The 25,528-nt window shown below is 40.0% G+C and overlaps 1 protein-coding gene across 2 annotated transcripts in view; it reads right to left on the bottom strand.

Annotated features, from left to right (window-relative positions):
* The window catches only part of LOC126094773 (putative mediator of RNA polymerase II transcription subunit 26), a 261,755-nt gene that overhangs the window by 107,395 nt on the left and 128,832 nt on the right, over positions 1-25,528 (bottom strand). For both annotated transcript variants that reach the window (XM_049909325.1, XM_049909326.1), the window contains 2 exons: positions 23,848-24,221; positions 9,139-9,273 (listed from right to left, as the gene is read on the bottom strand). In XM_049909325.1, the coding sequence (XP_049765282.1) occupies positions 9,139-9,273; positions 23,848-24,221 (509 nt within the window). The remainder of the gene's footprint in view (positions 1-9,138; positions 9,274-23,847; positions 24,222-25,528) is intronic.

A 25,528-nucleotide genomic window follows, 5' to 3' on the forward strand; every position in this document is an offset into this window, starting at 1 on the left:
CGAAACAAAGTTGGTCCATTGTAATATGAGACACAATTTGGGTCGAATGAATGACGATACAGCTACAGTAGTTTGGTTCTAGTCGAAAGCTTAGCAGTTAAGCTTTACCAGGTAGCCATTGCTATGCGTCAGGCGCTCCGTCCGTATTTATACGGATACCCTTCCTTTTTCACGTGCTTCGTCTGGTTTGAATTGATTGCTTATTTTGCTTTGATCTGATAAGTGCCGTTTTCTATGTTATAGGTGTTTACGTCAGTCACTCTAAGCTGAAAATGCATTACTATACTGTGTCATGCATTGTTTGACGCATTCGATAGTGCATGTTTATGGCCTGTCGCTGCTCGCGACATGGCTTGCTTTTGTGCGCGCTACCGCCGCCTACAATTAAAAAAAGAGAGGAATCGTCTCATTAGCGAAACAATGGCAAGAGACTGCTATTTGTTGTTACTTACACTGCTGCTTTCTTTGATAATGATCAACAAGAACCAAATAATAGACTGCGTATGATAGAACATGTTCTGAACGAGAGTTTGGCGAAAATTTTTCTCCGTTTGAAACTCTTTGCGGCCGCTTCTTTAGTACATCAAATTCTGCACAGAAATTAGTCATCTTAGATTTAAAAATCTAGTCAGTTGCCGTGCTTCATTTCTGACTGTATCACTATTAGGCATAAGAGTAATATGAATATAAACATGGCAAAATACGTATATTCTTCCGCGTTTGCTGTTGTCTCACTCTAGTTTCGTAGTTTATTTGGCAGACAGGATTTAAATGAGATAGAAGCAAACACGAAAGAATACATGGCAAAATGTTTATATTCGTATTATTCTTATGGTGAAGAGAATACTGCATGTGATTCACATTTCATCAGGTTCCTATTAGCAACCATCTCTTCTCACAGGTAGGAAAAAATTCCGAACGTAGAGTTGGCCATATTGACAAAAATTCCAGTATTACCAGTCGGATTTTCGTAGTACATTGAAATTCGAAGATGAACAATACGGAATTTGTATTTACTTCGGGATAATGTATGAAAAAGCAGTGGTCGAAACTCGGGCGGAGAGAGAAAAGAGGTTTTGGCGCCAGTATTTATCTTTGTGCGTACAAAGGATGCCCGTGTAGCGCTACATATATTCGACGGCAGAAGTTAGTTGTGGCGGCACCTATCAACATTTTTCAGAACTTCCGCTTGCTTTGCACTCGATTCTAAGCCGCAGGCGGTTTTTTGGATTACAAAAACCGGAAAAAAGTGCGACTTAGATTCGAGTAAATACGGTATATGGTACAGAGGGAAAAAGTCAGGCAGGGAAGGAAAAGGCGAACTGCAACAGCTTGAAGACAGGTAGGTAGGGAGATGGGTTGACTATGAAGGTCATCCCTTATGAGCGGCATGACGCTCCCAAGAGATGGAATGCCGACCTCAGGGGGAAGGTAAGTAAATTGGAAGCTCAAAGCGGACGTGAAGGCACAATTTTGTTTCCTGAAGGCAGAGTCCAAGGGGATGCTGCAATGCTAAAAGCAGCAGGAAATCCTCTTTGTGAGACCGAAGGCCGCGAACATTCCACTGGAGGACAGTCATGAGGACGCAGAGAAGTAGGGTGTCAACACAGTGGCTGCCGAGTGACGGCCGGTGTAGAGCTGCTACTACAGGGCACAGAAGCAGCAGGATCCTGCTTCATGGGGTCCACAGAAGCATCAGTGTGCTTGTTCGGTCGGTCTGTAGAGTCCAACGCTGAAAAACAGTCAGTGGTGCGCACTAGCGATACAGAGGCCGATCGGGCTAAGGGGCCAAGAGGCGACACCGTTGAGCAGGATCTTCGAGTTGGTGAAGGAGAAGACTGTTTGTCTTTAGTGGACTTCTTCGAGCCCTTCTGGTTAGAGGAAGACTTGGGTAATTTTTGGCTGGAGGGACGGAGGAAGTCTTCATGAGAGTACTCCTGTCTTTCCCTGCCTGCTGGTTGTATAGTGAGTGACTTTGCCCCTTGAGGCAAGAGTTTGACGGTTTGTTGCACAACTGGACAGGGGGACAGTGACGCTACCTTGACACTGGCCGATTTCACAACCTCAGAGCCGAATTTAAGGTCACATGTCTGCGTGGCTATGTCCTTCATGGAGCAATGGGTAACAACAACAAAACTTTAGATGCCCGACGGGAGAACACAGGGTTTGCGACTAGCCAGTAACATGTGAGCAACTGAGTAAGGAACCTTTTCCTTTACCCGGATCTCTTGGACTGCCCGCTCATTAAGAAACATGGGACAATCCCGAGAGCCGCCATTGCATTTGATACAGCGGGGAGAAGGAGGCGGGCATTTGCCCTCGTCTGCATCCCTGCCACAGGTTATGTATTTGGCTGGGTGTCGACAAGATGTTCGAGTATGGTTGAAACAATGACCCTGGCAGCAGCACATTGGATTCGGACTGTACAGTCGGACTGTGATAATTTCATAGCCTGCTTTGATCTTGGACAGCAGCACCACCCTATCAAAGGTGAGGAAAAGAGTGTGAGTGGGCACCAAGGAGGAATCGATCATTTTCATTACACGATGGACGAAAATGACACCCTGATCAGAGAGGTAAGATTGTATTTCAGCCTTGGTTAGACCGTCAAGCAGCCAGGTGTAAATTACACTACAGGAAGAATTCAAAGTTCTATGTGCCTTCACACAAACAGGGTAGCCATGGAGAAGCGAGGCAGCAAGCAGTTCTTGCATTTGAGAATCAGAGGCCATCTCCAAAAGCAAAGTGCCATTCCGTAAACAAGAGCAGGATTTCACAGGGCCAGCAATTGTATCAACACCTTTCTGGATAATAAACGGATTGACCATGGCAAAGGACTGATCGTCTTCTGTACGTGTGACCACATGGAACCGCAGTGCAGCGGAAAGGATCTTCGAATCATTAGCCTCATTACGTTTACGTTTCGTCGACGTTTACATCTACATCTACATCTACATCTACATTTATACTCCGCAAGCCACCCAACGGTGTGTGGCGGAGGGCACTTTACGTGCCACTGTCATTACCTCCCTTTCCTGTTCCAGTCGCGTATGGTTCGCGGGAAGAACGACTGTCTGAAGGCCTCTGTGCGCGCTCTAATATCTCTAATTTTACATTCGTGATCTCCTCGGGAGGTATAAGTAGGGGGAAGCAATATATTCGATACCTCATCCAGAAACGCACCCTCTCGAAACCTGGCGAGCAAGCTACACCGCGATGCAGAGCGCCTCTCTTGCAGAGTCTGTCACTTGAGTTTGTTAAACATCTCCGTAACGCTATCACGGTTACCAAATAACCCTGTGATGAAACGCGCCGCTCTTCTTTGAATCTTCTCTATCTCCTCCGTCAACCCGATCTGGTACGGATCCCACACTGATGAGCAATACTCAAGTATAGGTCGAACGAGTGTTTTGTAAGCCACCTCCTTTGTTGATGGACTACATTTTCTGAGTACTCTCCCAATGAATCTCAACCTGGCACCCGCCTTACCAACAATTAATTTTATACGATCATTCCACTTCAAATCGTTCCGTACGCATACTCCCAGATATTTTACACAAGTAACTGCTACCAGTGTTTGTTCCGCTATCATATAATCATACAATAAAGGACCCTTCTTTCTATGTATTCGCAATACATTACATTTGTCTATGTTAAGGGTCAGTTGCCACTCCCTGCACCAAGTGCCTATCCGCTGCAGATCTTCCTGCATTTCGCTACAATTTTCTAATGCTGCAACTTCTCTGTATACTACAGCATCATCCGCGAAAAGCCGCATGGAACTTCCGACACTATCTACTAGGTCATTTATATATATTGTGAAAAGCAATGGTCCCATAACACTCCCCTGTGGCACACCAGAGGTTACTTTAACGTCTGTAGACGTCTCTCCGTTGATAACAACATGCTGTGTTCTGTTTGCTAAAAACTCTTCAATCCAGCCACACAGCTGGTCTGATATTCCATAGGCTCTTACTTTGTTTATCAGGCGACAGTGCGGAACTGTATCGAACGCCTTCCGGAAGTCAAGAAAAATAGCATCTACCTGGGAGCCTGTATCTAATATTTTCTGGGTCTCATGAACAAATAAAGCGAGTTGGGTCTCACACGATCGCCGTTTCCGGAATCCATGTTGATTCCTACATAGTAGATTCTGAGTTTCCAAAAACGACATGATATTCGAGCAAAAAACATGTTCTAAAATTCTACAACAGATCGACGTCAGAGATATAGGTCTATAGTTTTGCGCATCTGCTCGACGACCCTTCTTGAAGACTGGGACTACCTGTGCTCTTTTCCAATCATTTGGAACCTTCCGTTCCTCTAGAGACTTGCGGCACACGGCTGTTAGAAGGGGGGCAAGTTCTTTTGCGTACTCTGTGTAGAATCGAATTGGTATCCCGTCAGGTCCAGTGGACTTTCCTCTGTTGAGTGATTCCAGTTGCTTTTCTATTCCTTGGACACTTATTTCGATGTCAGCCATTTTTTCGCTTGTGCGAGGATTTAAAGAAGGAACTGCAGTGCGGTCTTCCTCTGTGAAACAGCTTTGGAAAAAGGTGTTTAGTATTTCAGCTTTACGCTTGTCATCCTCTGTTTCAATGCCATCATCATCCCGGAGTGTCTGGATATGCTGTTTCGAGCCACTTACTGATTTAACGTAAGACCAGAACTTCCTAGGATTTTCTGTCAAGTCAGTACATAGAATTTTACTTTCGAATTCACTGAACGCTTCACGCATAGCCCTCCTTACGCTACTTTGACATCGTTTAGCTTCTGTTTGTCTGAGAGGTTTTGGCTGCGTTTAAACTTGCAGTGAAGCTCTCTTTGCTTTCGCAGTATTTTCCTAACTTTGTTGTTGAACCACGGTGGGTTTTTCCCGTCCCTCACAGTTTTACTCGGCACGTACCTGTCTAAAACGCATTTTACGATTGCCTTGAACTTTTTCCATAAACATTCAACATTGTCAGTGTCAGAACAGAAATTTTCGTTTTGATCTGTGAGGTAGTCTGAAATCTGCCTTCTATTACTCTTGCTAAACAGATAAACCTTCCGCCCTTTTTTTATATTCCTATTAACTTCCATATTCAGGGATGCTGCAACGGCCTTATGATCACTGATTCCCTGTTCTGCACTTACAGAGTCGAAAAGTTCGGGTCTGTTTGTTACCAGTAGGTCCAAGATGTTATCTCCACGAGTCGGTTCTCTGTTTAATTGCTCGAGGTCAATGGGGAGGATGACTGACTCATCCCCTATGACTGCCAGCGTCTCCAATGGTGCACTCCTTCCAACTGGGGGCCCCTTCACAAGGGGGCAAACCCGTCTTAGGTGACTGTTCACACCTCAGGTCACACCTCCCAAACACCTGACGGAGGGACCAATCGGCAATTTGGAAAGGTTACAGCTCAGGCAATCACCTCTCCCTGGGCCTGGCCTGCACCAGGGGGTACGTGCAAACTCTACTTCTCGACCAGGGGCTGGGAATTACGCATTACGCAGTCACCTGTTATGCGTCAGACGTGTGGGGCGGCCTTCAGGAGCGCACACGGAGGAAGAAGAAAAAAGAGGATCCTCAAATGCAGAAGCAGAGGAACGAGAGGAGAAGGGAAACAAAAAAAGGAAAAGAGAGCAAAAAACAAAGTTGAGACTGTTCACGCATCAGCGACAGAATGCAGAACATTCCCAATAATAACCCCAGGCAAAAGAATAGTAAGAGGACAGACACACAGCACGGAAGGGAAAAAATGCCGCAATGGCTGGGGCCCCGTGGTTGGCAAGAAAAGAACACACTAAAGAGTGGTGAGCCCCCTGGGGGGAGATTCCAGTGTGCTAACCACTGCACCACCTCACTCGGTTGAACCCAAGACTTTGCTACGGTGGTATTGCAAATGGCTGAAAGCAAAAAGAAAGTACAGCTGTAATCCTTCATGAAAGCAAGCATAGTGTGGTGGTGGGAGTGAGTTTTGGAGGGTGGGGTAAATGTAATAGGTCTGCGAGACAGGGTTCGTCAGCTATGAAGGGATGTTGGGGAGGTTTGGAGGCTGTTGTAGAGGTGGTAGTCAGTGACACTCCAAGGCAAGAGTAGGAAGTGAGCAGGGTGGAGAGCTTTTTTAGGTGCCCCTCCCACTACCACACAGAATCCAGAACCTAAACAGACCCCTAACACAGTCATGAACCTTTCCTCCAGAAGCTTTGGCCCCACAGAAAAGTCAGTATTTCCCAAAGGCCTCACCTTTTGCCCCACTCCCACATTCAATCATGCAGGACTTGTTAAAGACCTTCCCGCCTTCTCCCGGTCCCTAAAGTGGAACCTTTTTTTAGACACCAATCCTACCAATCAGATTCAACCAAAGACCAATGTTGAAACATACCTAGCTCAGTTCACTCCTTCATCCCACTGTGATCCACCCACACTGCCCCCAAATCACCCCTTGTTAACTTTCCAGAATTTATTAACCTTTAACCTTGCCTCACCATCATTCCCCAAATCCCTGAACATGCAAACTAACCTTACATCCACAGAAAGAATCTCAGTCCACCATCTAAAAACTGATCTTGACCTTATAATCCTACCTCTGGAACGGCAAGTCGCCACTTCCATCATGCACTGATGCTGCTCGCAGTGTCGTTTCAGTTGCCTAAGACAGCAGACGTTTGTGAGAGTTGCATTTGCTTGAGATAGAGAGAGAGAGAGAGAGAGAGAGAGAGAGAGAGAGAGAGAGAGAGAGAGAGAGAGAGAGAGAGAGATCTATTTGTGTATTTGTGATGAAGGCCTTACTGGGAAAAAGCTCTATTTGTGACAGTCTTTTTTATGTGCCTATCTGCTACACAGCATCTCTGCTATGTGGTGAGTAGCAACTTTCTTTTTCTAATATTGATTAATTAAGTAGACTTTATGGTAGCAGTAATGGTGAATCTTGCAGATATTCCAGATAACCTCTAAAAATGTAGTCTTCTCAAAAGAAAAAACGGGACATAGTGCACTGTCCAGATTAGTAATATGTCAAAAGGTAGATACTAAAAAGGGGGGTGGCAAGTTGAGGACCTTTCACATCCTGAAGACTCTTCCCTATGAATCGTAACAAGAGTTCTGCTCTTCAAAAATTTAGATTTAGGTCATCATTCCATTTTATGCGAGTTTAGATGGTAATACCTTAACATTTCACATATGTGACTATTTCTTGTCACATGGATCATCCCATGTCAATAGATAGATAGATAAAGGAAGGATCATCATGAAACTTGGCTTATTTAATCACGCTACAGAGATAAATCACCATACCGAATTTTGGCATTTCTATTTCCATCTGTTTTCATTCTATCATATAAGAAGTTTGGAAGTTGACATTTTTACCACCACAGAGAGGAAGATGATGCTTGATAACACTTGGAAAATAAGTTAAATTTTTTTTATTATTCCTCATCCATACTATGGGAAATTGCTCGTTATGCAGTCTAAAGCATAAGGATTGTAAAAAAAATACCCAATACCTTTAAATATTCTCAAGGCAGAAAAAAATGTGTGCTTAAAAGATTTTTGTTTATTTTGTAACAAATATGGTTCAGCATTACGCTTAAAATTACATAAAAGAAATTGGATAATCCTCAAAACCATTTTTCCCCAAAATAACGCTTCAAGTATAGGCTACAATATGGAAACAAAATTTGTGCTGTTATTCTTCAAATATTTGAATAAATAATTAAGTGGCTGGTTACCTAAGAAATAATTCACACTGAACTAAGAAGAAAGGACAAATTCAGTTGCTGAGTATACCAGCATCACTGAAATGGTCTTAGCAACCAATACTTTTCAAATTTCTGATTAACTGATAACATAAGAATATTACGAAACACTAGAAGGGTATTGCCATAGAGAAAGTGTGACAGAGATGCTGAAGAAACTAAACTGGCGGACTCTTGAAGAAAGATGTAAACTATCTAGAGAAAGTCTATTAAAGTTTCAAGAACCAATTTTAAAGATAACTGACATTCCTTGTGAGAGAAGAAAATTTGATTCCATTTATATATGCAGCTTGTAAGTATACTATGGGATCATCACTGGAGTAAATACAGCAGAACATGATGTTATTTTTCAGTTTAAGCACACTTCAGGATCATCACCACCATTCCACTGACTACACAACAGGAGATTTGACCAGTGCAAATTGTTCATGGCTTGCTTTTGTTGACCCACTTACCACATCAATGGCAAGAACATATCAATCTTCAAAGCCACATACATGTACTACTTAAAACAGAATATCTCTGTTTTAAATTACTTTAACATTGTACAACAAGGTTAAAAAAATTAATAAATCAGAGGGTCCATTATTGTTTGAACTTTGTTTTTATAACTGCTGTTTGTTTTGTTTGTTTAATTACTTAAATTTCAGTTCTGTTGTAAGCATATGGTCTAGGACCTGTGAAATCTTCTATTCCTACCTGCTCACTCATGAACCATTCTTATTGACATTGGTCCATGGTTTTTAAGCAAAATATTATTTATTAATTGATTTTACTATGTTTTGAACAATAACAGATTGTGTAGGATGAATGAATAAAAACTGACCTAAAGCTTCTAACACAGCAGGAAAAATAATATAAAGGCACAAAAAAACCCTTCTTTTTTGCCTTGGGGAATTTATTTAAAATCTTAAATAATTGTTTACAATCCTTATGCTTCAGAGAATAAAATCATCAAATTTCACACATCGTATGATAAAAACAAAATTTTTAATGTATTCCCAAAATGTTATGAACTGTCATTTTACACTACCATGATGTTAAAAAAAGTCACTCTTCCAAACTCTGAAACATGACAACTGATGAAAATGGAGAGACATGTATGTTAACATTCGGTATGTTTACTTATCTCTGTAAAGAGAACACATGAATTAAATTTCATTCAAATCTTAGATAGTTGGTGACATAGCTCAATTGATTTGACATGGAATGAACTACATAGGTGCAACCAAACAATAAAGAAATTTTTTATCCACGTAGTAAATGTAATATATAAATTTGATTCCACTTACAATAAATTCACTATTTTGCACCACGTGCTGATGCATTACGAATTATTCCCAACTCTGCCATTACACTACAATTACACTAAAAGCATTAAATTGTAGACCAACTTACAGTTGTGATTGAGGTACATGTAGCAGTTGCTGTAGTAACTGGAAGAGTTGTAACTATTACACTGCCTGATTGAGCAGATGGTGTTGAAACATTGAGTGAGAGGGAGATGGGTGCTGGCAAGCCTGGGATAGTGACCTGGACAACAAAGAATTCCACAGAATGTTGCATCAATTGTTAGTTCAGCTGAAGGAAACAAGTACACAACACCCTACTACATCCTCTTCAAAAATAAAAAAGTCACAGCTTTTCTTTCCAAGTCTATAGCTCTAGTTACATTAGCTGTACATTAAATACACAGATGAACAAATAGATACCAAAATAACTTGGAACAAAATAATTGCACTAAGAACATTATTACAACAATGATCTGTTGTACACTAATGAAGATGGCTTCACCAATTATACAGAACACTCCCAGTGAAGAACAAAATAAAAATTAGTTTATCAAGATGAGTTACATACATCCTTACCAATAAAGTAAAGTGCACCGAACTAGCAAATGAGGAAACATTGCAACTAATGTTAACAAATGCACAGACATTAAAGTACAGAATATAACATTTGTTTACTACCAGGTGCACAAAAGACCCAACCAGCTTAAAACACACATTAAAATTTTATCCTTAACGTGGTTATACATTAAGCAGAATTTTAAAACTCGTACCTTATGCACTTCCTATATGAGAAGGGGCTATTAGTATTGTCAGAGAAACTGATATAAAGGCACTGCTTCTCTTCCCAACAGCTTGACGGTGAAAGAAAACAAGCCAGGTTTACCACTCAGGAAAATATACTGACACTATTCCAAGGTGATGTTATAAGGTGTCTCTGCTTTAGGACTGTTGACTCTCGGCAATTGAGAGCTCCTCCTCTTCCGCATATATCCATCTTAGTATGTAAATTAAGTGACTTCTCAAGTCACAGAATATGACACAACTATTTTCTTTTGTTCTTTACAATGATGACACTTAACACAAACTACATAAAATTTTGCACAGTTCTCTGCAAACAGTCCATACCTAACCCCTTGCAGCACTGCACAGTTACTAAAATTGCTCAATGAAACTCTTCAGTCTACCAAAGGAACTTAACTTTAATGTCACCTATCTGCTAAAGAATATTGTTATCTGTAGCTGGTGAAACTGTGCAGCTGAAACAACCCACAATTTCATCTTCATCTTCAGGCATAACCAAGAAACTGGACAGAATCCATGATTGACAGCTCCATGTACGGTTTGCTCTGCAGTATTGGCAAATGGTACAGTGACTAATGACATCTCAAAGGCTTTGAAGCCATTAAATTATATCCAATCTGGTAGTGATTTGGGGGCTATACAGGTGTAATTTGATGATGCACTTGAACTTAAGACCTCTCACTCTAAGAAATGCATGAACTGCGTTTTTCAGAAGTTATATAAATAGCAGTATGTTCCATCCAGGAGTTCATTTCTGTTCTGGCTGTATGTTGGTGTGGATAATAAATGTGCTTTCCGTGCTGAAAGTGTTGCATTTCATTGACAACCCTGCTTACGGATTTGCACTCTAATGTGATTACGACATCACATTGTTAGATACAGATGCCAGGCACCTCAAAACATCTAGATCACCAACTAGACACCGTAAAAGCTGTCATCTAAATGGCTAGACACTGGAATATGTGTGGTTCATTGTTACAAAGATCCGTATACTCAACGAGACCAATAGATTTCAAGCCAGCAGCACGTCAGCTACATATGAAACATACATCAGTGTTTTCCACAGACACTAGTCACAGGACCTGATGAAATGGCTGAAAGGGCTTGACAGGTAGAATGATATGATGTGTTTTGAATGTATCCTTTTACTAGGCTGGAATTACCCAGCAATGGTTCAATACCTGGGAAAAATTCCAGACTGAACTGAAAAAATTGTTTGGTGCAACTGACAGCAAGTCCGCTTAGCAGAAGAAAAATTTAAGAATAGTGCTCCACAGCATTGTGAAACAACACAGTTGTACGCTATGTGATCAAAAGTATCTGGATACCTGGCTGAAAATGACTTACAAGTTCGTGGTGCCCTCCATCGGTAATGCTGGAATTCAATATGGTTTTGGCCCACCCTTAGCCTTGATGACAGCTTTTACTCTTGCAGGCATACGTTCAATCAGGAGCTGGAAGGGGACTTGGGGAATGACAGCCTATTCTTCACGGAGTGCTGCACTGAGGAAAGGTATCGATGTCAGTCAGGGAGGCTTGGCATGAAGTCGGCATTTCCCGAAGGTGTTGAATAGGATTCAGGTCAGGACTCTGTGCAGGCCAGTCCATTACAGGGGTGTTTTTGTCATATAACCACTCCACCACAGGCTGTAAATTATGAACACATGCTCAATCGTGTTGAAAGATGCAATCGCCATCCCTGAATTGCTCTTCAAGAGTGGGAAGCAAGAAGGTGTTTAAAACATCAACGTAGGCCTATACTGTGATAGTGCCATGCAAAACAACAAGGGGTCCAAGCCCCCTCCATGTAAAACATGACCGCATGATAACATCACCACCACCGAATTTTACTGTTGGCACTACACACACTGGGAGATGACTTTCACCAGGCATTCGCCATACCCACACCCTGCCATCAGATTCCCACATTGTGTACTGTGATTAGTAAATCTACACAATGTTTTTCCAATGTTCAGTCGTCCAATATTTACGCTCCGTACACCAAGCAAGGCATCGTTTGGAATTTACTGGCGTGATGTGTGGCTTATGAGCAGCCGCTGGACCATGAAATCCAAGTTTTCTCACTTCACGCCTAACTGCCATAGTACTTGCAGTGGATCTTGATGCAGTTTGGAATTCCTGTGTGATGTTATGGACACATGTCTGCCTATTACACATTACGACCCTCATCAACTACCGGTGGTCTGTGTCAGTCAACAGACAAGGTCGGCCTGTACGCTTTTGTGCTGTATGTGTCCCTTCACATTTCCACTTCAGAAACAGTGGACCTAGGGATGTTTAGGAGTGTGGAAATCTCGCGTGCAGACACATGACACAAGTGACAACCAATCACCTGTCCACATTAGAAGTCCTTGAGTTCTGCGGAGCGCCCCATTTTGCTCTCTCACGATATCTAATGACTACTGAGGGCGCTGATATGGAATACCCAGCAGCAGGTGGAGCACAATGCACCTAATATGAAAAACATATGTTTTTGGGAGTGTCTGGATACTTTTGATCACATAGTGTACATACAGAATGTATTGGCACTTTGCAATGTTGTGAATCTAAATATGACAGATGCCACAAAATTTCACAGTTGATGAAAGGAGTCACAAGAAGACACGCTCTTCTTGTAAAGAATGTCATAACAGAAGAATCACTCAAGTAGCAACTCTGGAAATGCAAGAGGGAAGTCAGATGAAAGACATTATCAGTTCTCAAAGGTGGTCCCTGTGGCAGTTGTGGAAGACCACCATCAGCTCGCCTCTCTGATTCACCAGATTGCAAGAGAAGAGATACACCATTTTATGGCAGCCAAAACTGTTGGACTAAGTACACAAGAGCTAGCAGTCATGAGCATCACCCCATTTATCAAGAGGTTATAGAGAACTTTGAAGAATAGGTGTATTGATCTTCAGCACCATTCTCCACCACTAGACAAAAGCGCCATGAGGAATGGACTCAAGTGAACTGAGACTTCTGCCGCCACCATCAAACAACAAATGAGTGAGCAACCAACGCAGGTACAACAAAAGTCCTCCGCCAAGTAGTATAACACCCCACAGCACAACAGCATTTGGAGGATTCAGAACAATGTACCTGTCCATTTTCATAGTAGATGCCCCGACATGTTGTAAGCAACTGTCAAGAAAGAAGACGAGTGTTGAACAACAATCATTACAACAGTCCCATTCATGCCAGTCAACACATTGGACAATTCCAGTCACCATACCCTGAGTGAGGTCATTCCCCCACAAGTCTTGGCCCTTCCTAACTGACATATGGATTACCAGCCAGCCACTCATATAGCATCTGAATTCAGGAAAACTGAGCAAAGTGAACATCTATGTAGGTGAGGATGCCACTAATGAAAATCCCCCATGGATGAAAGTTACCAAGATGACAGGAAATCTCATTAATGTCATCATCGATGGCAAACCTGTACGGGTGCTAGTTGACTCAGGGACTAATTTTTTGTATTGTTGAATGTTATCGTCACCATCTAAAGAAAATCATTTTGCAACAATGGAAAATCCAGGATGGAATGTAACAAATCATTTTCCCTCATACAAAAGTGACTGTGCTGAATGTCACAAATGAGAAATATGTCTGGATACGAACATGTATTGCTACGCAACAACGATCACCAATCACTGACAAAACACAACTCTTCAACTGCGGTGTTTTAAGAGAATGTTTGTAGTCATTATGTACACGAAACTTCAGACTGAGGAAGCTTCTACAATACGCATGAAACAAAAACTTCTCTGATGGTTTTTTGCTTTTGAAGGCGACGTTATCTCACGAGTTTCAGTTATCAATGGAGATGTCAGTTGAACTATGAAGCTTTTGTTGGTTGCAAAAAGCTACCCAGGCTCGTAAGCGAAATGTATATGCCAGCAGCAATCATAAGCACTGTACGTGATCAAGGAGAACTTTGGCTCACTGACTGTCACAAGCTGCCACAACTCAAGGTATGTGCACGAGCGGTTAGCTTAGTGTCACTGAGTAAGAAGCATGCTCCACTACCACTGTATACAGCACACATGCACAAACTACTATTGAACGGCCAATAGTATATGGCCTGACTGAGGACAACGTTGGAGCCATTCTGCATCAATCTTTGGATGCTTTCAATATCAGAGTGGAAAAAAGATCAAGCAATCCATAGTAAAACACTGCTTAACACTTGGAACATCAATGAGCCTGCACTCAAATAACAGAACGACAGATAATTCAGGAGGAAGTGAAGAACATACTGTGAGATGACATCACTGAACCCCGAGAGATTTTTTGGTCCTCTCCTGTGGTCCTTGTGAGGAAGAAGTATGACATTTGGCATTTCTGCACCAATTTCGAATGCCTGAACAAGATCATGAAAAAATATGTCTACCCATTGCCACACACTGGTGACACCCTAGACTGCTGAAAGGAGTAAAGCATTTGTCAACTATGGACAAACAGACAGGCTACTGACAAACTGAGGTTGATGAAGCTGACTGAGAAGTAATTACCTTCGTGCGACGGCCTCTATGAGTTTAAAGTTATCCCATTTGGACTGTGTAATGCTTTAGCCACCTCCAAACATATGACCAACAACCAACTTCAACACCCTAAATCATTTTTCTGGACACTTTTGAAGAACCTTTAAGTCACATAACCACCATGTAGAAGTTTGTTCAAACTGCAGGCCTCTACCCAAACACAAAAAAGTGCTTCTTTGCCACCCAAGAGATAAAAATCTTGGCAATTGAGTCCATCCTGTTCAAGACATACATCATAATGTGAGAATTTTTCTCAAAATAGGCTCCTACTATGGGCGATTCTTGGAGGACTTGTACCAAGGCATGTCCCTTGCAAGAACTACTGCAGGCATAGGACAAAATTTCCTGGGATGACATGCTTGAAATATCTTTCCATATCCTTAAGGAAGTGCTAACATATTCTTCAGGGATATTTCAGGGAATCCTGTGACAGGAAATATCTGCCATCGCTGCAACGAATTACATTACTGCGAACAGACGGAAGAGCTGCCACTGCCGAAAACTGTAGGAGATTTGAAGAAGGAGCCAACCAAATGAGAATTCCAATTAATAAATGCGCTTATGATCCAAAAAGGGTGGGAATGGTTGCTCATCAACCCAACTCATCTACAGCCAGCTATCCTCAAGTATTTTCACAATGTTCCAAATCTGGTCACCTGAGATTTGAGAAGGCTCTAGGCAGAATGAGATGAACGTATCACTGGCTATGTCTCTACCGATCCATTAGACACTATGTGAGGCACTGTAAAGAATGACAATGATGGAATACTTTCCACAATCACCTCTCAAGCATTTGATACCAATTATCCTGCAGCTGCACCATTCCATTGTACTGGAATCAACCTCTTGGGGGAGTTTACAAAGTCAACAAATGGGAATTTATGGATAATAATCTGCACTGGCTATTTCACCTGCTTTGCTGTCACCAAAGCTTTGCCGACTGCAGAAGCTCCAAAAATTGCCAAGCTCCTTGTAGAAATATCAGTTTTTAATTTAGAGCACCCTGTGTGATGGATCTTTCACCATGGAAAAGTTTTCCAGTCCAGGCTGGTATAACTTCATATTGCAACATCACCCACAGGATGACAACTGCCAACAAGCCACAGACAAATGGCTTCACATAATACTTTAATAAGACATTGGCAGATACGCTCTCGACGTATGCTGACGTCAAAAAGAGAGATGAGGATAAAATATTTCCCATCATTACTTTTGCGTACACTACAGCAAAGCAATACACTACAGGATTCACATTGTTCTTCCGGCTCCACAGCAGTGAGATCGAAATGACAATGGATACAATGTTTCCATTTCAGTCAGATAAAACTCAGGATGACTACATGAAATACCTCATTACCAGCACAGAAGAAGCACGGCAGGTGTTTCGCCTACAGTCTCAGGAAGCCCAGGAGAAGGACCAAGAAAGCTGTAACGCCAAGCACTGCCTAGTGAGACACAGCAAGGGAGACGGTATTGATTTTTATGGCAGTGCGCAAAGTGGAACTACTGGAAAAGTTACTAAAGCACTACTTTGCGCCACAATGTATCCTTTGTTACTTGTCAGACATCATCATACATAACGTCAAGGATACAAAACTGCAGAGATGGGTTCCCCGTTCAAACCATCCCACTAGAAATTTTACTTACAAGTAAACCTACTCGAGGGATACACTACTATTTTGGGAGACTGCATTCAATATCCCAGCCACCTCTCTGTCATCTTCCATTTCGAAGTAACTATAGTCACTGAGAGAATAAGTAAATGATTCTGATCATTGTACTGACTAAGTTAATCAACACTTCTTAGAATATTTTGTCAGATCAGTTGGCAAAATTTTACTTTTGAGTTAACTGAATGTTTCTTACATTTCTCTTGTAACTATCATTTTGACTTGTAACAATGAAGGAAAAGGCAGATAGCTACTTACGGGAAAGAAGACATGTCAAGTTGCAGACAGGCACAATTAAAACACACGCGCGCACACACACACACACACACACACACACACACACACACACACACACACACACACACACACAACATTCACATGCACACGCAACTGCCAAGCCCAGCACTCCGGTCCAAGATGCTGGAGTTGACAGTCATTGTGTGCATGAGGTATGCTTGCTTGCGTGTGCTTGCGAATGTTGAGTGTTGTGTGTAGGTAGCACTCTGTCTTTTCCTTCATTGTTGATATTCCTACCTGGAGTTTCCATAGTTTCATTTTGACTTTTTTCAGCTTTTACATGTCAACAGCTGTGACTGTTTAAATTTGTAATGAATCACACTTCACTTCAATTTTCTATCAAGTCCCTGAAACAGCTATTGAACTGCAGCAGGTCTTTCTCAACCCTCAGAATCTCGCAACTCAGATTTGTGTCTAAAGCCTTTTATTGAATACTCTTGAATTTCCTCTACTGATACACCAAATATTCTTCCCCACTATGGTGAGCTGCCCAGATATCTACAACATCTCTAGTCACTTTCAAAGCAAAAATATTTCCCCATTTTTCTCTACTTGATGCACAGAACAAGCTCCCAAGAATCACTGTCCTTATCTTCTGTTTTGATTGTATTATTCTCTCATCATATAACTGGCGAGTTGAGGTTTCCCATAGTACAATAATATGATTAGGAAATTAACCCACAATATTCTCCGGGCTTTCTCTGAAGCACCGAGCCCCTACAGCTCAAGACAAGTGGTCTACAACAGCTTTCGTCATCATGTTTGACACTCAACTTCCTCCTATATATTACAGAGTTCTTTAGAGCAATAAATACATTCCAATCATTGGTGTCTAGTCATTCTTGTGACATCAACTCTATTCAAATCTAGTTTCAGCCAGCTTTCTATTCCTAGTATTTTGTGGTCACTGTTACATTTACTGTGATTAATCTGGAAGCTCAACATGGATGCTCCTGCAATTAAAAGTCACATTAATGTTTTCTCATTCTGATTTGTAAGAATGGAAGTTTTGCTCAGTGATTCATGTGGCTCATATACTCCTTTCTCCACTCTTTATGTGCAAGCCACACACATTCTGCTATCCCAGCAGCCACGCCCTGTGCGCAGTGCACATTTGACCTATTAATTTTGATCAGTGGTATGGCAGTTAACCATTGAGCCATGCATTGCACAAATACTGTACTTAAGTCGTGGGGTCTCTCTCTACAGTCCCAGCAGATGATGTTGTCCATTGATATCTTAATAAATATAGTACTGAACCCTAAGCCCTGTACAAAGTGAAACCTCAGTCAGTTTCACTTCTTGATTATGCATGCAGCAGTGCTCCGAGACAGTCGGTTTGCTTGGTTGTTTTAGGCGAATGTGTCACTGATGTTCCTTGCATCTCTCGTTGACTGTTCTAATAACCTGCCTTATGAAAGTCATGTCACATTTGCACAGAAGGTGGCAAACATCTGGCTTTTGGACACCTATATTGTGTTTAATTTTTGAAAGAAGACTTTTCATCTTTTGTTGACACACTGAAGTACATTTCCACAGGAGTCTACTGATATTTCTGGAGACTGGGGTGGCATAAAGCACAAACCTGACTTTTGACTTTTCTTTTTCTATTTCAGTCTCAATCTCTTCCTCAAGGGCAGTCAACCTTAAGTGCAGTCAATTTTGACTGCAATGCCTGCTCAATTTATTGATCGGAATACTCATTCCCTGGGAACACTATACACAGGTGGTGTAATTACTTAGCACTCTATGGATAAGAGTGTTTAGCACAGCATTTCTTTGGGACGTGAATAAGAGGTCAGTGTACATGGGTTTCCAACATGCTCTATGAATCATATATTCTTGTCTTAACTATTTATGAGCATCATCAGTGGTCTGTAATTAAAGATATTTACAACCTGATTAGATTCTAGTTTGGAAAACAATTCATTAACAAATTGCTGGTTTATACTTACTGTAATTTCTGCTCGGATTTTCACCTACAGCAGGAAATGCTGTTTGCTAGTACATTTTTGGGTTCTTTCTTCTTTAGACACTGATAATTGTTGTTTAATTTTAAACTGCTTTGCTGAACAATGGATTTTTGACATTTAACATGGCACAATTTCACACACCACTGTTCACTGTTTATCTGTATACTTGTAAGTGTGTATCATGTTTTGTAGTTGTCAACATTGCCACCAGTTGTTCTTTGATCTACATTTTTCTCTCTTTGTAGTTCATTATATCTGTGTTATTCTAGAGCCAATGTTGACAACACTACAAAACACAATACACACTTACAAGGGGACCTTCCGATCTCGGAAATTCAGTTCAGGATAAGACTTCAGAGGTTGGTAGTATACCTGAAGTGTGTCCACACATAGAAGTCTTACAAGACCACTACACAGAAAATTCTGAGAAAAGGGGATCTAAAGTTTTAAGCATAGCTCATACGCACTTCGTATATGGTCAAAAGTAGCATTCCTACATACAGATGAAATAGCTCAGCCAGTAGCGGGCTAGAATGTCATTTGGTTGAAGCAAGTTTGATCCTGGCTGTAAGCTCCAATTTATTTTGCTTTCTTAACTGCTTTACAAATTATAAAAATTCTTAAAGTTTATGACCTGAAGTATTAACAATTAAATCATAAATAATTTCAAATGCATTTTAATGGTGGTAAATTAAAGCATTAATAACTGTCATTACAATGTTATTACAAAGCTGGGTAATATTATAAGCTGTGGAATTATTCTAAATATTCATTGTAAATTTAAGGCAAAAGTGTCTTCATGGAAAAGCAGGGTATAGATGTTGCCCTACTGTTTATGCAAACAGGCAGACGATCAGTAAGTGTCAAGGCCCACACAGAACTATATGAACACTGGACCTTACCTGCTACAGTGCCAGTTTATTCAACTTTCGCAGACTGGAGCATTCTGTACTGTGAAATATTGTCGGCAGTTTTACAATATTGTGAATTAAAAATGTCTGCCAAAGGCATCATGAAAGTATCAGAGGCTGCACATTCATTATACAGTGAAATGTTGAAGATGGCGTTAAAAGATGCAGTTATTTATTATGAAAGCTTGCTTACTGCAAATAATTTGATTAAATCAAAATCTTCAATGGCATTTTTTCGTGAAGCAATGCTGGTGGGCGAAGAAATTACAGGCATACCATTTACATGTTGGCTGATAAAAGTCCTTGTGACTGATGAACTTGCTCACAAAAATGAAAACTGTGAAGGTGAACCTTTCAAAAAGTACAAAGAACCAGAACAAAAGAAGGCATGAGAAGTCTTTCTTTGGATAGAAAGATTAACGTTGTTAGTATCATCACAGAAGTTCACCCATTGTGGAAACTTTAAAAAGGAGGGCTGGGGGCAGGGGACTGCAGCCTATTAAGAAAGAAGTAATAGTCATCCAAAATGGGTAGGGAAAAAAAGAAGGCAATCAATTTGATAAGTACACAGCAATCAGTTCCTGGACAAACGATTGTTTTGTTGAAGCACAAGAGAATTATTAGCAAGTGACAATATTGAATTTACAACAGTGGGCTTTAGCAACAGCACAGCAGTTTACAGATTTTGAATTTAAAGCTTCTGACAGCTGGGATCATAGACTAAAAAATAAGTAAAGAAATGGCAACGATCAAAGAAACCTTGGCTGCTGCGGACACTTTCTGAACCCAGACGTTAAAACTGATATCAAATTTCAACACAGATTTTGTTGTCAACACTGACCCAACAGGAATTTATTGCAATGTATTTAAAAATCCAGTTTGCTCTCTATTTTTACAATTCTCTGGCAAAATAATTCAATTTCAGTTGCTTTTTCTTCCCAGGATGTCAGTAACAGTCAGTGTTCAAGAGGACTCTGGGTGTCCAAGAAACAAAACTATTTTCGTCAAAAAACACGACATGAATAAAGTGATGCATACATATACTGCTCATACTCTGTTGGAAACATCCTACCTCAGGTGTGTGTGTGTTTACAAGAGGCACTTGGTAACTTTGATCCTCAAAGTTTAAAAAACAGTAAAATAATATGAGCAAAATTATGAAAACATTGAAATAACATCTTTCAAATCTGGGAAGCTAAGAACAGAACTGTATACTGACCTTCTCAACCAGTGTTTGAAGTCTTATAAGGGTGAAGAACAGTTTCTGTTAATTACTGACTATTGGAGTAAACAAGAAAAGCGTGAGTTGGGTATGACAACATCTTTCAGAATGACAACAAATCACCAACAAGTGGTTCCTCTGAAGTGTACTCCACTCATTCAACAATGTAACATCTATTTTTATAGACAAGCAAAAAATCTGATAATGCATATACAAAATTCTACTTATCTTCTGAAAATAATAGGGAAATAAATTCTCAGGAAGACTGTACAAAAAAACCACAAGCAATAGTGTATCACTAGCTGTCATCACCAATGTTTAAGAAAATGATCTGATATGCCTCGTACGCTTCCAGGCTTTCTGAAGAAACAGAAGTTTACAGGAATGTCAACGTAGTACGTTTTTCAACAGATCCTTTGGGGGGGGGGGGGGGGGGGGGGGGGGGGTTCGTGCAAACAATCGTCCTACATAAATTGTGCAAGATGCCAAAATATTTTTTTTGTTTTCAATGTTTTTATGACAATTATCATTCTGGTGCTTGCACATAGAATACAAAAGTGACAAGGGAACATGATATTGTGCAAAATTTTATGAAACTGAAACTTCACCCAAAATTTTTTGACTGGTAATTAATTTACCTCCATTAATAAAGCTTCTGAAATTATTTAACCTTTTTGAAAAGAAAATATTGGTGAGTGTTATTCACATTTTAAGTAGCTGTGACAGCTACTTTATAAAAAAAATATTATTTATGATTTAAATACTAATACTTTAGGTCATTAACTGTATTTAATAGTTGTTATAATTTTTAAAACAATTAAAAACAACAAATGAAGCCTTACTGGCAGGTAGGTAGGATCAAAACAAGATCAGGTGCATGACAGTCTGGCACAGTATTGACTGAGCAAACTTATCTGCTGCCTTGCTACTTATGACCCACATATGAGATGTGTATGAGTTATTTTCAAAACTTTTAAAAGTCCTTTTATCAGAATTTTCTGGATAGTGCACTTTAAGACTTCTATGAGTGGATACCCTTGAGGTATACCACTAACCTCCATAGTCTCACCCTGAACTAAATTTCGAGACTAGAAGGTCCCCTCGTTATAAGTATACAAATAAACAGTGAATATTGGTGTACGAAATTGTGCTGTGTTCAACTTTAAAAAATGCACAATTCTGCAAATCAGAATAAAATTAGACCACAACTACCAATGCCTAATGAAAGAAACCAAAAATTTGCTAGCAGAGTTCATTTCTTGACGAAAGCAAAAAATCTAGCAGAAATTAACTTAAGTAAAAACTACAAATCAAACTGTAAATATCTTTAATTATAGATCACCAATGCTTTATTTCAATAAAGTGAACCACATCTGGTGAGAAAAGGTTCATTTTCTTTTAGTTGTAATGGTGGAACAAAAATACCCTCAGAAACTGTAAATCAACAGTGGACAAAAATGAAGAATTTACTGTCATAATTAGTATGTCAATGAAAAAAGCTGGTACTCTTTTTCAAGTTCCATCATGAATTTAATTATGGAAAGGAAAGAGTTTAATGTTCCATGCACTCCGTAAATTTTTACACCCCAAGTGGACACACCACAAAGGCATCATTCGACATATGGATAGAAACTAGTTGTTTGACTTGTTGGAGTCTACTGTGTGTACTTCGGAGTGTTACATATGCACGACCATCACGACAGGTGATAACTGACTACTTATCGGCACACCATCAGTTTGTTCATAATATTTTCCATCAAAGAGTAAATAAATCCAGTGAAAAGATTAATAAGAGTTCCTAGAACATTTGAACCCCATCCATTCTAATTAAAAAAACTGGAACTTGAAAAAGAGTGCCAGCTATCATTCCTCAACATGAAGTTAAGAGAGGAATGAATGGACCCCAGGGAGACAGTGTACATACAGAAGCCATGCACACTGACCTCTATCTGCATGACTCTAGTATCATCATCCGTCACAAAGAAATTTCAGGATAAAAACTCTGGTCTATGAAGCTCTAATGTAGTCAGGAGACAAGGAGCACTGCATTGAAGAATTACAACACTTACAGTGTTCCAAAGGGATGGGATTCAGTCTGACAAAAAGGAGAAATTGTGTCTGAGATGGAAGAACAAAAACCAAGAATCCCTTACTTGCCTTATCTGCCCCCTATCTTCAGCAAGAGCAGTAGATTCGAATAGAAACATGGCACGCGGTGTATTTCAGGCAGCCAACAGAAGATAATTAGTAATAAGCTGCTTCCAAGCTTGCCTTGAATATAATCATAAAATGAAATAGCACATGAACAGTATTGTCGTATAAATGTGAAGTCTCTGTGAAAGTGTTATTAGGATGTCTCCTAAAATAAAAATGTCATAAAGCCCAATAAACAGGAGTGTGGAGTCATCAATTTAATCAAAGCTTGCAGCCCAGCACCTTATTTACCAGTAGCCTGCCATGTATTTCATCCACCAGTGCTGTAAAACATTGTGAATCAAAATGGAACTAACACCTTGCCTGAACAACAGAAAGCATACCATTAATAAATTGAGCTGAGAAAATCTGCGAGACCACATTCCAGAGTCAGTATTGCCTTGCATGTCACTACCTGACTGATCTTCCGGCAGCTTCCACCCATCTTTGCATTCTTATGCAAGTCATTTATGTTGTTATTTTGTAACAATGAATTATTACACTGATGGTTCAGTAATATTCACACCTGCCAGCACTTCCCTTCTTTCGAATTGGGATTATTAAATTCTTCTTGAATATTTTGCTTGTCTCATATAGCTTACATACCAGGCGAAATAATTTTATCATGATGTCCAAATCTCGTAGTAATTCCGTGGAGATGTCATCTACTCCAGTTGCTTGTTTTTACTTAGGTCTTTCAGTGCTCTGTCAAATTCCTCTTGCAGTATCACATCACCTTTCTTCAGAAAAAAATATATGACTTAGTGACCAATCACTTAAAGTCACTTCCTACTCACATTCATACAATAAATTTCAAAAATGACCTCATTGTTTGGTATACAGATTTATTACTATAAAATCATTTTTCAAATGTGCCCCAGTATGTCTCTTCTTCCTTTTTTTGTAATTGCTACATGTTGAAATTAAGCAACCATTAAACAATTAAGAGATAATTAATTATGCAGATAAGAATATCAAACAATTTAGTACTAAAATATACTTAGCAGAATCAAGAATCAGGAGCAACAGAGACTGAATGAACACGAATGAGTAATTTTGTGTTAACACTCTGAAAGTATCAATATTACTCACCATAAAAATAAATTACACAATGTGGTCTGAAATGTTTAAGAGATTATCAATCAGAGGAAGTCACTACTTTTCACATTTGAATATGTTTAAAAATCTACAAATCAGTTACCTGCACATTTTGCAACCCAGGGATATTGGCCACTGCTCCTTGTAGGCTTGCGAGGCTAATAACATTTGGCTGAGGGGGGCTCGAAAGTGGTGAAGGTGTGGCAGGAGTCTTTGGGGAAGGTGATGAATACTGTAATGTTTGTGATGGAGTCTTTGGTGATGGTGATTGTGCAAGGAACTGTTGTTGTTGCTGCTGAATTTTGGGTGGAGGAGATGTGAAGTGCAGTGCACTTGGACTGGACGTTGGTAAAGGTGTGTAAGGGGACTGGGGAGTTTGTGGAGACGAGGGTGGAAGAGATCCTGGAGTTGAAGCGTTGATTTTTTCTAATAATGAGACTGTGATGTTGGGGCTCGGCTTCTCAGCACATGGTGTACCTGTAACAGAAGCTTTCATGAGAACAGAAGATCCAGTACATCAGTTAAGTGACAAGAATCACTTGCCAGTGGCAATATTCATATGGCATTTTAACCACACCACTGTGATGAATGGAACTACAGTATTATCATTTTTGTAAAAGCAAATTAAAAGAATCTGTAGAGATAAATAAACTGGGTGCCCCATCCTTTAACATTATACAATCGAACTTTAAGGTCACCAGGCAGCAAAAATCGTTTATTATAGTGATGCAAAAACAACAGTGGAGCAGCCTTAAGCTGCAATATTAATATTATATTTTAAAGACTTTCCCACTTAGCTTGTTTTATAAATCAATGACGATTCTTACAAATCGTTCCTTGTCTTACATTCTAGTTGTGGTAGCAGGCAGACACATCAGTGTGCAGGTGACATTATCATAGTGAAGGAGACCTTTAGCACTCCAAATCAACCACATGGTTGCATCAAACTTTTCTTTATTAATGACACATACTACAGATCACAAACTAAGTGATATTCTGTAGTTGTGACCGCATGTTTTCTGCCACAAAGAAATGGACAACAACAAGACTAGACAGAAAACTTCACTAATTTCCACAGATTCCAATTGACATCTAGCACAATAAGAATCCTGAGCTCCCAACAATGAGGAACAGACATGAGACGACAGTGGAGCATTACAATTTCTGCGCATCAGGTTCAAAATTTATTGCAGCAGTATAAAGCACTAATACATGTAGCAAGTAGATCAAACCATACAAAAAGTAACTATGGGTAAATAAAACGAAGCCACAGAATAAGCTCCTGCTACTAGTCATTAACAATCTCCATAGAAACAAATACTATGGAAGTATGAACCAAACTTCTACCATTTTTCTGATTTTACTTAACATTTATGTTGACGGTATTCTCAATTGATGAGATTTTAAAATACGATTGGATATTTACTTAAATCTTAATAGATACATAAACATCTTACTATTGGTTGAAAATCAAATAAGATGACTACAAAAGGAACTTCATCTATTAAATCAAGTATGTATATGATACAGTATGAAAACATCAAAATAGAACTCAAAAATCACTATATTCTGCATGAAAATACAACAAAGGTATGTATGGCTAATAGACAAATAGAACACCTATTTAGAATGTGACAAGTTATGCACATATCTAAAATGAAAAAAATCCATTTATTTAAACCGAGAACAATAAAGGCGACTGTTTGGAGACATTTTAAATAAAATTTCTGCCTGGCTGCGAAAACTGGGTCTCCTTTCAGGGTGAAAAACCAAACACAGGCAGT

The sequence above is a fragment of the Schistocerca cancellata genome, chromosome 8, assembly GCF_023864275.1.
Source record: "Schistocerca cancellata isolate TAMUIC-IGC-003103 chromosome 8, iqSchCanc2.1, whole genome shotgun sequence".
NCBI classification, from domain to species: domain Eukaryota; kingdom Metazoa; phylum Arthropoda; class Insecta; order Orthoptera; family Acrididae; genus Schistocerca; species Schistocerca cancellata.